General features: G+C 41.3%; 1 protein-coding gene and 1 non-coding gene across 2 annotated transcripts; both read right to left on the bottom strand.

Annotated features, from left to right (window-relative positions):
* Window positions 1-774: 774 nt before the first annotated feature.
* Window positions 775-15864, bottom strand: brd1a (bromodomain containing 1a). Its single transcript, XM_030719774.1, is given in 14 exon segments — window positions 775-2469; window positions 3598-3752; window positions 4176-4211; window positions 4213-4286; window positions 5644-5777; window positions 5977-6118; window positions 6404-6985; window positions 9127-9447; window positions 9554-9866; window positions 11337-11465; window positions 11594-11725; window positions 12079-12235; window positions 12378-13779; window positions 15835-15864. Coding segments are annotated over 13 exon segments (3744 nt in total). The 5' UTR covers window positions 13763-13779; window positions 15835-15864; the 3' UTR covers window positions 775-2285.
* Window positions 10070-10142, bottom strand: trnak-cuu (transfer RNA lysine (anticodon CUU)). The gene has a single exon. It is a non-coding gene; the product is annotated as a tRNA-Lys (tRNA).
* Window positions 15865-15898: the final 34 nt, after the last annotated feature.

Raw genomic sequence — 15898 nt, 5'->3', positions numbered from 1 at the left:
CTTCAATTACACCTTGATTGATTTAAAATCCGGTGTGCTGGCGTACAGAGGCACAACTACAAAAATTATGGGTCTAACAGTATAGAGGTACTCTAAGGAAAGCCCCATAATAAGAACATGGAGCTGCAAATAAAAGGTCCTCTTTAAATCAGTTTAAAAAGGAAAACAAATTTATGGAGAAGGAATCTGTTTTTCCCACCTATTGTCTCAACTCTATAGATTTCTCAAGATCCTTGCTAAGAGAGCTGAAAGCTTCACTTGGAGCAGCAATAGAACGCTGCTCGCACACTGATGCATTAGCAGCAATCTAATAATCACATCCATGATGGGCAACGTTTTTCACAAATACTTTAAGCGTAATATAATGAAACTAAAGCGGGCATAATAAGAGACTTGTTCAAGTAGCTTTAGATTATTGCACTGGTTTATTACCTGTAGGACTGTACAGTATGCAGATATATTTCCAGAAGCATAAAAATTAAAATGATAAAACGTCTTGAACCCAATCTTGTACATCGACAGGATTTTTGCAGGTGCAGCCTAATTTAAAAATAGTGAATATGAGACATTAAAAGTTTTTTTTTTTTGTTTTTTTTTAATAACTGTGTGCGCACCAACCTGGCAGTATATCGAAAAAATATGATACAGGAGGTTTTTATTTATATGATTTATTTTCGCTTTACTACAAAAAAAACAAAAACAAAAAAAGCCCAGCAATATTTTTGCATCATCTGATTAAAAAAAAAAAAAAAAAAAAAAAAAAAAAAAACTACTACAGTTAAATACAAAATGAAATATACCAAAACTACCCAATGCTACCCAGAGAAATAATAGGAGTATAAAATGAAATATCTGGAAGTCTATCACTACAAACAAAAAGTTACTTAAAAAGAAGGCAAGTATCCACCACAAAATGTGCCACTTTACCACAATCAGTTGCACATCTTTCCTCGAATATAAAGTAATGCAAATACTTACAATAAGTTAACGCAGGCACGTCTCCCTACGACTACAGCAAAACCAAGTAACAGTCAAATGTATCACATGGAAATACACTTTTTTTCTTCTATTTTTTTTTTTTTGGCAACAGTTTCACACATCACAGAGAGAAATCAATCAGCAAAGACTTCTGGGTAGCAACTTTTTTTTTTTTTGTTGGTTTTTTTTTTTGGTTCTTGAGAACAAAACGCGTTCTGTGTCCACAACGTCACACTTTCAGTTTCAGAGGCTTACATACTGTATACTGTGTATTCAAATCATATAAATATATATATGAACAAAAATATACTAAAACTATTTGTAATACAAAAAGATTTAATGCCAATGGAAGCTTACGATAGAACTTCAATAACTTAAAAAAAATGAAAAGGGAATACGTTCATACTTTTCAGAAACATGACAATTTAGCCCTAACCTCCTTAATACAAAGGCTTTTGTGTTCTTTTTTTTCTGTTGTTATTTTTTAATTCTTGTTCACACAGCACTGGCAAAAAAAACAGCACTCACCTTAGTGCCAAGAATGCGTCAAGTATAAATACTAAGAAAACACCTGTACAGTCCCCATCATGTCAAAACTACAAAATAAGTTAGTGTCAGCCAACTGTACACATTATTTACAGTTAAAATACAAATGGAGCTGACTTGAGTATGTAAATACAACCTTAACATCAACACAGGCTTTGGCCACAAATTTGATGCCAGTGAAAAGCCTCTGTGAAAGCAGGAAATGGATGATTTTTGTCCTCTTGAGAAGTTTTTACAGGCTACTTATTTTATTTTATTTTTTTTAAACAAAAGCATGACTGGCTGGACGCCACATTAACGGCTTCCCGTTTAAGCTAAAGTGTAACGGCGCTCGTTTTGATCCGAGTCCTGACACCGCAGACAGATTTGGTAAGGCTACCAAAGTGCATGAAATTAATCACCGCCACTTTTGCCTTGAAATGATAAATGGAAACGGCAGTCATGGTGACTGTGGTGAGGGTGGGCTGACAAAAATAGCAGTCTCTAAGCCCGGAGGTGGTGAGGATAGATCGACACATTCATTTCAGCAGCAGCCGTATCCCATCGGGACGTGGTAGGAGTGTGTACGAACAGGAATGGATGAGGAAGAGACACCACCTGTTACAGCAGGTGCCCGGTAAACATTTCAGTCTCCTGCAGAGACAGAAGGGGTCCGGAGTGGGTGCGAGGGTAGTCACAAGCTATTTGGTACAGAAAGGAGTTCAATGTGTGTGTGCGTGCGTGTGTGGTGCGCATGTGTGTGTGAGGGCAGAGAGTCAGCATCAGTCCACGTCACTGAGGTCGCTGACTGGCTCGTCCTGCACTATGCTCAGGTGGTTCATAGCACGACTGAAGGCGATCTGGACAGCTTTGCGAATGCTGGATGTGCGTCCTTCCATCATTTTAATCTTGTCTATGGTCTTGTCTATTCCCAGAGGAACCATCTTGGATCTAGGAAGCCACTGCCTGAAGGGGAAAACAACACTGGTGTCACATCATTGGAAAAGCAGCTAGAGCTGAATGTTTCCTACGATTCTTGCCAGGAAAATAGCAGCCTTTCCAAAAGAAAAAGCAGAGGTCAGTGCAAAAATAATGAAAATGGTGTTTAACTTTTCATTAAAGCCAGAAACACAACCGTAACATGACAAACAACCTGCTTTTCCAGCATAGTTATCTGGATTTTTTTTTTCTGCATAAAAACATACATTCTAGCACTAAACTCTAACACTTAAAAAAAAAAAAAAAAAGTTTAATATTAGCATTTATGCAATACCAGTTTTTTCAGGTCTGACCTAAGCATTCAGCCACAGCAGGTGGTGTTAATAAGGTGCTTTTTAAAGCAATCTGTCTATAAAATTTCTGAAAAGAAAAGTAACAAAATACAATCTTATAAAATAAAATAACATTTCAAGACATTATTAGAGCCCCAGGAAATATGACAGTATTGCTTTCTTTGGTTTAAAATAATCACAAATGCAAACTATACTGGATTTACAACTGTATAAAACAAAGAAAGCAGCATATCTTCATATTTAAGCATCTATAATTAACAATTATTTGAAATTTTCCCTCCATAAACTGCTTTTATCATCATTATTATTAGAACTGTTAACTTCTATACTGGCCCTTTTGACTGACTGACATATCAGCAAATAACTTGACATTTACCAAGGTCAGTGGAGGCTAATTAGCTGTTGTGTCACATCAACTTTACAGGGGCTAACTTTTATATTAAAAAAAAAAAAAAAATTTATAATGTAATGAAGAGCCGGAAGGGTAAAACAGATCATTTCTCTCTAACACAGAAAGCAAAAAATATCATTACTGGCATTAAACATCAGTCCAGAATTTTGCAATCGATGCAACGGAAACAGGAATCAGGCCAAAATAAGCGTGTGTGTGTGTGTTTTTTTTACATTTTAAATGATCAACCACTTACTGATACTGATATATGGTTTGATTTCTTTGTTTTATCTGTCTTTTTTGCTACATTTTGACGGTAACCCAAGCACAAATTTTTAATGCCTCTTGAGGCGACTGACAGTTGTCTCATCTGATGCAACCGCAAGAAAATAAACAGATACTGGCACTCACCAGCTGCGCTTGTTGTCGAAGAAGAGGACGAGGTAGAGTTTCTCTTCTGCTTTGTACTGCATCTGCTCTCCAATGCGGAGCACGTCCATAGGGGGCATGGGGATGGAGACCCCATTGTGCTGGCAGCCCACACGTGGCATGTGAGGGTCGATGATCTATTTGCAGCAGGAGAGGCAAGAAGGGGAGTCACACACACTTGAACAGGAATCATATATTCACACATGGATTCAATGAATGCAAAGATACAGCAGTGATGTCTGTACTTTCTACACACATGCAGCTAAACTAACAACTTTTGCCACTAAGATTGCTTCATTTGTCCCTTCATGCAAAGGTCTCTGGTTTACAGAGAAATGTTGCCACCTAGAGGAAACACTGAATATTTTATAAGCAGCAATCTATCCACTTGGTGCTGAAAAAAACCAACAGCTGTAGTGAAAGGATTGCTTCATCCTGCGGGACAAAAGTATCATAATTCTGTATCACTGTGTCCTCAAACTCAAAAGGTGGCAACAAAACGACAGAATAAAAAGATTAGAGTCAGCGACTGTCATGCTTTCTCTCCCACAAGCACTCACCAAGGCAGGGTAGGAAGGGTATCCACTACATTTGGCCCCAAACTAGCTTTAGGGGTTCCAATGCAACAGTTGCAGCACTAGCAGGCATCCAAATATTGCTGTTGCCAACCTCTATGGAAGTGGGAACAACACCAGACAAGTTATGTGTGAGTTTAAACACACACAGAAACACATTTCAAAAGCCATGCTGCAAGTGTAGGGGCACCAAATCAGGGCGGGAAATTAACTTTGGGAGCAACAGTGAAAGACAGATATTAAAATTTACCAGCCACTCTGAGCTGTTAATTGACCAAAAGGGAATTTTAGTTGAGGGGTAAATCTCCACATGCTGACTGGTTAGATGCCATGGTGGCAGGCAGAGTATAAAAGACCAGCCAGTCAATGCCAAAATTCACAAGAACTTGGCTGGTAGCTGCAGTTAATTTACAACCCTGATTTTGTATGTATGTATTAATACCAGGTGTCTGCAAGTTAAATCAAGTTAAACCTTTGAGTGCGAGCGCTTTAACAGGCAGTAGCACAAAACACAAACTTTATTTAATTTCAAATACATTTTGAAATGTACAGGACCAGCAGACACCTGAGCATACATAACTACATTACTCACTAGCCGTACTGAATCAAATAGACTACAATAAATGTGTTTTGTTAATGTTGTTAATATAATCCCATTTTCACCTACTTGCGCTGGGTTGTCACACAAGCATGTGCCTATATTTTGGTCAAAATACAAGAAGAAATTACAGTTCTTCAGCCTTTTAATATATACTTAACCATGTTAACAACTCATCTGGCGAGTTTTCCTTTTCTAAAAAAAATAAGAAATGGTAGTCAATTAATAGCAGTTAATAGCCAGGGGCACGGTCGACAAGAACAAATAAAAGAAGGCCCTAAATATAGGCCATCAAAATAATGAGGACAGATAAAATCCTGCTGTCCATCATATGTGTTTCAATCAAATAAAATCTGTCATTTTTTTGTTGCCTCTCATTCACTTTTTTTGGTCCTTTGTTTCAATTTGGCCGCTGTTTCACAATAAAAGCTCAGCAAAGACAGCAAGGCGTTCCATCTGCAGAAATGCTAGATGCTTTTAATTTGAAATGAATACAAGATCCCCAAACTCCTTCAAAAATAAAGCCTCTTACTTTCTGCTTTCAAGGTAAACGACCTTCTCAGTAGTTTAGAGAACACAATGTTTTCAAGAGTCATAATAACCAAGTTTAAAGACTACTTGCAAAATGTGTTTATGCTGTGAAGTTGGTGTAAATAAATTTTAGCAATTTTGTATTCACTTCAAAAATCCACTTTCATTGGGTTTTAACTGATGTTGATTTCAGGACTTTTTGGACTTTATAAAAGTTACTGAAGCACAACGATCCAAACTAATCATTATCTGTATTTCTGTGAAAGATGCCCACCCACTCCCCACACATGCATTTAAATTGTTTTGACAATGTGGTCGAGTTACCGGCAGCGATTCGTGCGGCTTTTGCAAAATTCCCAGTTTCGATGCAGGCGATTAATTCGCTCTTATCATCCACAGTGTTTCTCCGGACTAAGGCGGGTTTCCCCTTGCCACATTTTGGAAGACTGAGAATGGCGCTAAGAGCAAGACAGAAGACAAACACAAAGTCAACTTTCAAAATATCTGGTGGCATGAATACCTTGATAATACAGATGAGATAAGCAGCTGCCTGAACAGACCAATTGCCTTTGCCTTCTTTGAGCCCTGCCTGCAGCAGGCCAGTATTACATTATCTGCTGCTTATCAGCGGGGAAAAAAAAGAAGCCAAAATTTTACCTGGTGCTTCCCTGCAGACTGCTACATGAGGATATGGATGACTCAGAGGCACAGCGTCTTCGAGGCTCCACAGGTCTACTAGTTCTGCTGGTTTCTTCTACTTCCTTCTGCTCCTCCACCTCGAGAAAACCACTTGACAGCCCTGAAAGAAGAAGAGCAGCAAATTCCAAAAATATAATAGCGCGATCCAAAAGGCACAATCTGAAACTCAGCCACTCCTGTCAAATGATTATGATCGAGCCAACAGATGAAAAAGAGTAAACGTGTGTTTTCAGTCAGGACCCTGCTCTTTGGAAATAGACTGGGGTGACTTGTGATCAAGAGACTATAAGGTGGTGGATCCATCCAGAATCAATCAGTGACCAATGCCAAGTCGTTTATTTAAAATCTTGTGTGTTCAGTGGACTGTTCTCAGTACATTTCTTACCAGTGTCGAGTCTTTTAACTGGAGACTCGCCCGACGCTTCGTTTTCTCCCTCTGCTCCCTCCTCCCCTGTATCTCTGCTGCCGCTGCGTTTCCTCTTCTTGCTGTGAAGCAGCGTCTCCAGCCTCGGTATGACCACTGACAGGAAGGACTTGGAACCGAGCTGTGCACCATCTTCATCTTGCTCCTCCTCGCCCTCTTTTCTGTCAGCTCTGTCGCACCCTTCGTCCCCGCTCCTGGGAAGCTTCTGTGGACTGGCGGTCTTCGACTTGCGGAACAGAACGGCAGTCCTGCGGTTAACTGCGCCCGTGGGCTCGGCGAGGGTCGACGTGGCCACCACGCTCACATCCCCTTCCAACAAAGGGTCCTGGAGGCTGTCATGTGCGTGGCCATTGAGGCGTGCAGTAGAGGAGAGCAGGTCTGGTATTTCCCCATCCAGCCTGGCTCGCTTGCCATGAGTCTTGTCTTCACAGTCTGGGGCGGCATCTATTGGTTTGAGGGTGGGGGGTTCGGGATCCGTGTCTGAGTGGATGAGGGGAGGTATGGTATCTGGTGGCTCCAGTTTAGGAGGAAGCGACTTATCTCCTGTGGGTTAGCAGACAATGAAAGCATAAACAGTGGTAAGTTTTATCATTATACACAGTTCTGACAACTAACAACTATCAACTCTGAGTCAATGCTATTTTCAGCCTACACTGTTTCATAAAAAATAAATGTAATCCAAAAGAGTCATAATGTGCTGCAATGCCCACTTTGTCCTTGTGCTTGCACAAACGCTGACACTGCACATTATTATATGGCCTTGAGTTTATCATATAAGTAAAACAAAGCACTATTTAGCATAAACAGGGGCACTTTTATAAATAAGAAATGAGAGTAAAATGACTTTTTGCTTTCCACTATCACATCATAACGCCATCTCTGAATCGCCATGCTTCACTGCATTAAGTGGCTCTGAGCTTGAGGAAGCCACTGCAGTCACACTATGTGTGTGTGTGCCCATGCGCGTGTGGCCATGTCTAAAGATGCTACCAGTGATTCTGCAAAGTTATTTTCCATAGATGTTGACAATGCCGCTTCCTTGGACCCATTCAGGGATGAGTTCCAAGAGGAAACACATGAGTGTTTCCAGGATTTACCAATAACACCTTTTATCTGATGCTAAAGCACAACCACCGCTGCCAAGTCCACCTCAAGTTGTTCCGATACGGTTCAGTGATTTGGAATAAAGACTTTACAAATTGTTTTGTGTATCAGTAAGCTCTCTGAACAATTCTACTTTTAAAGTTTAGCCATCCTTTACAGAGTAAAGATCAAAGGCAGTGAGTTTTTTTTTTTTTTTTTTGTCCAAGTCGTTCTGTGAAACTCTTCCTGAATAAAATGAAACGACACTGTATTTTTATACTTGAAGCAAAAGAAATGCTTTTCCTATTTCCATTCCTGCTAGAAAATGCCAGGGCTGCAATAAATAATGTTTTTTTAAGGATCCGCTGTTTATTTGTCAAAATATACTAGTGGTGTGCTTAAAGCAAGTAAAATCTCTGTGACTGAAATTAGAGGGGAGCGGGTGGAGAGTGTTTGAGCATCAGCCACTTCTTTTTCCTGCATTTGGGTCAATTTTTATGCACCAATTTGTTTCTTTTCTGCTTCAGTTTTTTTTTTTTTTTGGTCACATGTTCCAGCAATGATGACTTTACTTTTCATTTTACAAACCCCTGAAACAGATTCATGCTCATGTTCAAAAGTTTTTTGCATAATCACTGTTTCAACTGTGTTAGTCAAACTCTATTACTTTGCAATTAGTGACCAAACAAGACAAGAACAAATCAAAGAAAAATATGACCTAACAGATACTGTATTTGAAATTTGAGTCAGCTGACATTTCTGTTGTGAAACCAGCAGAAATGTTTCCTATGCCTAACAATTATTATTATTATGCAATCTGCTTGTGACCAAAGCAATCACAAGGAGTGACTGATTTCACCCAGCGGTAGCCAACAACCTCCAGGAACCACTCGCCAACCGGTCAGGGAATACACATTCCCCCCCCTCACAACCAGTGTTTGGATCACGTCCAATATGGCACACAGCTCTTGAGCAATGTGCACATGACGTCACTTGAAAAACTTGTATACCTCGGTGTAATGTTTGCAGGCTACTCGCAACCGTCCTGACACTTCAGTCTGTGTCCTGTCAACAAAATATAATGTTAAAATTTTAATTAAATTGTCTGCCAGCACCATGTCAGTGATTTAAAATGACTTGTTAATACTTATGATATTGGTACCAACCACTAAATTTCTGGCACTGTGTTATCCCTGCAACAAATGCAATTATCCATTTGTGAATCTGAAACAGCTCCTTGTTATTAACATTAGTATAAAGTAGCTGCTGGTTATAAAATAATGAAGTAATTAAAGTACTGAGAGTATTTTACCTCATGAATGTAGTTTTACAGCTAAAGTTCACAATTTACAAGCTTAACCATGCCAGAAAGAAATACTCACTTCATAATTACTCTGGAAACCTTGCCTGCGATATTGTTATTTTCCCGTGCTTCAGACACACTCAAAGAGAGAGAACATCATGTGACCACCTGTCTTTGTCGGGCTAGATTAAGGTTAAGGTCTGACCTCTAACCTGTGCTCATGATTCGCTTTATAATCACAGAGACTATGATGACCAAAGGGTTAAGCGGACAATTAACTTCACAATAAAACACATACCCTCATCCTCTGAGAAGTGCCCGTTGGGCTTCAGTCCTTCTTCCTTAGCTGTACTCAGCTCTGGGAGGGAGGGAGCTGCTAAAGACGATGCTGAAGTTGATGGTGATGTGGAGGCAGAACAGTGATGGTGCGAGGGCAGAACTCTCTTCAGGCTCACTTCATTGCGCACGTCATTGATGGTCTTTTTAAGCAACTTGAGCCGCTTGCTGCGGGAAGGGCTGGACTTCATGGCACAGGTGAGATCAAACTTCTCAAGTAGCTGCTGGAGCTGCTTGTCCAGAGACAGATGCTCCCGATTAGCTGGCACTAGTAATCGATCCACTAAGAAGAGAATTAAAAAACAAAAAAGGAATCAGTAGATGATAAAAACAATTGAGCTCAACCCATTTTATAACTAGTTCTTCAGAGGGGCATGTTCTTCCCTTACCATCCTCCCAAGAAAATGATGGTGCTGCTTTGACTTCAGGAGCGTCTGGCAAATGCATGCCGCTTTCCGTATCAAAGCCGATTTTCTCCGCATCTCGTCGGGCCTTTCTAAGCAAGGCCCCACCCTGGTCTCGGAGTCGCACGGCAGCCCGATAGAAATAGGTGTCCTTTGAGTTATACTTCATACAATTATCAATAATGAGGTTGAAGTCATCCTCAAATTGATCAAAGTTGTTGTAGCCCTGCATATCGATGCGTTTCCGCATGGTGGAGAAGTCCATTGGGTGTTTGATGTGGTCGAGATAATCAGGCACCTGTGAGAAAGCATCAGAAATATGAATTATTTGCAAATTACTTTTAATGTTTAAAAAAAAATAAGCCAATTTCGTACTTGACATTTTAATTAAGGATTCTTAACAACAGTTAAACTGTGCAGATATCCAATAACACTGTTCCAGACTGTAACAACAGCAGAAGTCTCAAGAACCTAATCTAACAGGCTCCAGATCAAAAGCTGCGCCCAACGTGGGGCTCGAACCCACGACCCTGAGATTAAGAGTCTCATGCTCTACCGACTGAGCTAGCCGGGCTTTAGAGATAAGGCGCCCTTCACCTCCAAAGCCTCCCAATCTGGCAACAGACCCTGAGCTCAAGTTACATATTCACTTTAACAGGAAGTCACATTGCTTAACACTTTCTATGAGGGAGGGAGCACGGGAGGGCAATTTAGAACATGAGTCACAGAGATCAGAACATGTGACTGGAGCAAGCAGTCGTCTGCGGGCTGTTCAAGTGCAACTTTTAACAAATAGAAAAAGCTGTGGTTTCATGTGCCAATGATTTGGTGTCAAGAAGTTCAACTCTGTGGTGATCGCACATGTAAAATCTGCTTTATTAGAATACAGTAGTTTTTAATTGATCCACAAATGTTCTATACCAATTTTACCATTTCTGGTAGACTTATCTAACAATCAGGAAAAGGCACTAAAGGGAAAAACACAAGGAAAAGTGTTGAAATATAAACCAGAAAATCAAGTTTGAAGTTTTATCAACCAGCATGGCAGCTAAAATGTTTTTAATTATTTTAATGGGACCCATTATGACCAGTTGCGACAGAGGACTGCCCCTCCCTCAGACTGATTCTGCCAAAGGGGGTCATTTTGATTATTGGGTAATTATTGCAGGTTCTTTATCTTAAAATATAAAGCACCTTGAGGCCACCGTTTGTTGTGATTTGGCGATATATATATGTATTAAAAAAACTGAATTGAATTATGATCATTTCTAAATACATGATATTATTCTTGGGCTCAACTTGAGTAGCTTTGCATGAGACACAGTTCAGAATAATCTACATTTCTTACAATGTGGCTCGCTGCAGCTGCTCAGTTTTAGCTTCCTGCCCCCTCCCTATAAGCCAACGTTCTTGTGACTGGTTGCCCTTCACAAACATGTGGTATTTTGTGTTTTATTTGCATGTTTCATTACTGAATGCACACCAAGGAACTTGGCACAAACAAGGCAGAGCCAGAAAGAAGCCCGCAGCTTTAAACTTCTGCACAGAACAATTAACATTATTACAGTGTGACTTAAAGTACAAACATGTAGCAACAAAGACGGAGCTTTGCCAATATATCGCATCAACTTTTAGGAACCACATCCTTCCTCCAGCCAGTGGTTATGATGAATTTGTAACACCCAAAGGAAAACACAACAGAGGTTTTTGTGTGGACAAATGCAATGACAGAACGATAGAAAGTGTTCGCGTATCTGCTGCAGATCACCTCATTGACATCGACAGGCTGGGTGAAGATCCTGGCCTGATCTTTTGCCTGGAGCTGGTCCAAGAGGGCTATGAGCAAAATACTAAAGGGTGTTAACTGCATCTCTAGAAGGGTCTCCTGCAGTTTGATCTACAACACAACACAAAAGATAACAGTAAGCACATCGCAATTATTTCTTGTTTTAACTTTTTCTCTAAAATATTAAGACAGGCAGAACTCTACCCATCCATGTGTCACTTTCAGCCCCCCTCTCTCACCTCTTCCCTCTTGAGCTTCTCCCTCTTGCGAATTAGTTCCAGCAGCAGTCTGGCTCTCTCCAGGTCGTGTCGGAGGCGGTGCCATTCCTTCAGCTGTTCCTTAAGTGCCCTGCTTTCCTCCTCACTCTGCCTCTGGGAAACGCATGTAAATAAAAACAGACACATGTAAGAACTGAACACACAGGAAAATGATCAACTTGCACAATTCATCATTTCTCAAGAAATAAATATTTCTGTGCAACAATTCTTCTTTTACTTGGCACATAGATTCCCATTTGGCAGCAAGCTGCTATTTATTCACACAACATGGTCAAAAATCTCATCAACACAAGCAATAAAGTGTTGAATAAAAACATTAAAACGTAACAAAAGCATAATTTCTGACTGCACAAATAATGAGACAAGATATCTGAAAACCTTTGTTTAAAAAAAAAAGCGACATGAATACTTCAGGTCTTGTGTGGTTAACTGACAGATGAACAAACCGGTTGCACATTCTTCTGTGACTGCAGTCTTGTTTGAAGGCGTCTGATGAGGGGGAGCCCATTCCTGGATTGCCTTTTCAGTCTCCAGTAATTGAGAACCAGCTCTACAAATGCTTTCTTCTTCTGTATTGATACCTGGTTCAGAATGGTTTGTAACCTAGAGGAATGAAAAATAGGTTTTATAAAACTAATTTGTAGTAAACAAAGAAAGGCAGCTATGGTTTTTCAGTTATGGAAACTTAAGAGGAAACACAAAAAGAAATTAACCTTTTACATCACAATTCAGCTCGTAAGAGTACCTGTGAGCAGGAAAAGTAGGCACAGTAGCAGGAGGTGCAGCTTCGCTTTCCACTTCAGGATCAGGCTTCTTGCTCTTACTCTTCCTTTTCTGTTTTCCTTTTGACTGTCCTTTCCCCTTGTCCCCTTTCTTACAAAGTCCATTTCTGGGTCTGGAATCATCATAGATACTAAGAGGTCTCCTCACACACCCATTAGGTGTGTGGGCTCCACAGTAGGCTGTCTTTTTCACAGAGATGGTGGGCTCTCCTGTTTCTGTCACCTCTTTGATTGGCTCCATCTTCATGAAGAGGCCAGCTTTTTGGGCACAGCTGACATGGAAGGCGGTGTAACAGTTGGCTTTGTGGCACTGGATGCATGCGCCAACACCTTTCTCCTTGCAGAGGTAGCAGGTGAGCTTCCAGCGTGCTGGAGGAATTTGGCTGACACCGTCGATGGGCTCGATGAAGGTGGTATTAGAGAAGCCTACCTCTGGGACCCAGAGGGCGCAGACTACATGGCCCCAGCGGTCATCGTCAGTCTTTTTTACTGCCCCACCCTTGTTAGGGCAAAGGATGCACTCTGCTGGCTGAGTTGGCGACTGGAGGCAGTGTCTGCAGTGCCACTGACCCTCTGGAATGTAGGGCACTCCATAACATTCTTGGTGAACGGCCACATTGCACATATCACAAAACAGGATTGCGTTACTGTTATGACACTCTCCATCCATGCAGATGCAGCAGACAGCATCGTCATCAATGGGAGCTTGCCTTTCACTCCCTTTATCCAGACTCTCCAGGTACAATTCTTTCTCAAAGCGGTCAATAAGGAACTCAAAAACGTTGTGAGACACCTGACTAACCCCTTCGCTTCGTCGTTTTTCATTGACTAAATCCAACCAGGCGTAATCTTCCTCATCCATGTCGTACTCTGTTTCCTCATCTAGTTCTTCCTCTGTCTTCTCTGTGTATTTATAAAAGGCAGCTGGGCGTTTAGGAACGGCTGGAAGGTTATATTCTACAGTTCGGAATTTAGGTTCTGGAAGTTTTGGGCCTGCATGGCAACCAGCGTGGTGTCCACCTCCCTCCCCATGGCCTGTGACGCCAAGTGTGGCATTCTTCTTCTCTTTATTTTTCAGTCTCACTGACCTCAGGAGGACCTGCTGCTTGGACCTTTCAGCATTCTCCTTATTGCTGGTGCATTCCATAATCTCTTGCACCATGGGGTCATCATCCGACATCACGTCCAGCTTGTCATATATACTGAGCCGGTGAATGCGGCCATCGAGCTCAAACTCTACCATGCGCTGCGCCTGGGCGTAAGTCAAGATCTGCTTGTTGGGCGAGGGCTTGATAGGAGATGGCGGCCTCTGCACCGCAACCCGGTGCTGCCGAACTTTCTTCTTCATCTTGACGCTCCGTGTTGCTGTGAAGACAGACGGAAAGGATTGCAGTTAAGACACCTGTAACGGTGTAACCCCACAATTTTTATGCTTTAAAGCGTCTAATAAAAGAAGTTGAATTTTCAAACAACGGTCATAACAATTGCATCAGCAAATTTGCTTATTTCAACTACAGAACTTCACATTTAAACACCATGATTATCACTGCAAACTTAAGACAATCTTAATTCACTGATACAGCATTTTTTGATGGAGCGCACACGTCAACACTGCGTGAGATTATCACAACGAAAACATTATGTGACCTGCAAATAAGAAAAAGAAAAAATCACGTCTGGTAAGATGAATGTCCCTGTTTCACTGACAAGCAATCTCTTCTTATTCCAATGTATGTCTTTTGAAACAAAACACAAAAAAAGTTCATCACTGTGTGGTTTAAACGTGTTGGAAAGTGCTTTAACAGAGGTTTTGGTGACTAAAAGAGCAAAAGAAACTTCCAGTTTTCACTGATGTTACTGCCTCAAAACATATCGATTAGCTGTGTTGCGAATTGCAACGTAGCAGCCAGTTTTTACGATACAGTTTTATCAATGAGACGATGCATTTAAATGGAGGAGGGAGGGGGTCACACGGGGCAATATGGGTGCGCAGGAGTTAGCACTTGCCCATTTTCTGCAGAGGTGTAATGCCTTTTCAATAAGGACTCGCAGCCAAAGTGGCCAAGGTGCTAACAATAACATTAGCTAGCCAGCTAACTAGCAGAAGGAGCTAACCGTCCGCTAAACGGAGCAAATGGCGTCAAAGAAGAAAAAAACAATAGCTCCTTAAAAGGCCATCCGATAGCTAGTTAACGCTTGACACATTTTTTGCATTTGCACTGGATGCCTCCTTTTCGCCAAAGCGCCAACCGCAAGAAAGCAAATAAAACCAAGCACATACCTCGTATTCACCAACAGTTTTGCTAGCCAGCAGCCCTACAAAGCAATGGCAAAACGGCCTACTAAGTGGCGCTAATTCCGGGCACAGTGTTCTCATCCAACGGGCGATACGGGGCTCTTTTCAGTGGTTAATAAAAGAGGAAGAAGCCTGCTTGGTGCCTGTGAAGTTTCGATATTAAATTCTACAGAACAGACACAAGTATCTGCTGTGTGGGCCATTCATAGGCTAGGGTCACTTGCTAGCCACAGTCGAGCAGGGGGGCAAATAGCAGAAAGAGCAGCAGCAGTACGAACGGATCATCCCCCAACACAACAATGCATTTCACCAGACAACTCCCACCCGTACGCACCGCTCTACGTGTGACGCTGGAGGTCATGTCTGTGGTGAGTGAGTCGTAGATTTCACACAAAAGCCCATCTGTCACACAATCAGTGCGTTGCCGTTTGTAAGAACCGTACTAGCCTTTGCAAAGACAAAGCTGCAAACGGAACAATGCACGAATAGGGGCTGTAGCAGTGTGTGAGTAAAGCTGAGACATATCTGTTTTCACTCTGAGGGCCGTGGCTGTCGAGTCATATGAGCAGCGGAAAAGAGGAGTTTCAAAGTGCCATGCCTGTCTGTCATGCTCTGGGGTTATTATTTGCTCTTCTGGTAACAGAGGACAGGCTGGAGGACACAGGCAGAACAACATGCCCCACCCCGGTGACCGGTCCGCCGGGCCCAGACGTCTTTTTTTTAATATCAAGAAATAAATTGCAGCGATAAAAACCTTTTGAATTTTACGTTTACGTTCGGATCCCAATGTAATGCTCCAGACCGTGAACGCAACACACGCGAAAAGTCATTAATTCATTGATTTGTTATATATTATATATCAACCGCATGTGTTATATTTCGCTATTATTTGTTTTCTGTTTGCCGGCAGCCTAAGTAAATTACTAAAAGTTAAATTAATATGATCATAATTACTGCGCAAATAAGTTATATAGTGTAACTTGGGTCGATAAGTTAACTGTGGGTACGGCGTTCTGCCACAATATGTCGCTTAATGGATCGTTATAATAAACATAATAGTTTATAATGAGTGAAAAGAGAAAGTAAAACACGGTGTTATGCAACTTAATACTTAAATTTATTACCCCCTTGGCCATAGTGGAGACCCAGTGCCCGGTGACATCATTAAAACCTGTTCCTTCCGTCCGA

The sequence above is a fragment of the Archocentrus centrarchus genome, chromosome 23 (assembly GCF_007364275.1).
Source record: "Archocentrus centrarchus isolate MPI-CPG fArcCen1 chromosome 23, fArcCen1, whole genome shotgun sequence".
Lineage (NCBI taxonomy): Eukaryota > Metazoa > Chordata > Actinopteri > Cichliformes > Cichlidae > Archocentrus > Archocentrus centrarchus.
The sequence above is the reverse complement of the archived record's forward strand: the minus strand, read 5'-3'. Positions and strand labels throughout refer to the sequence as shown.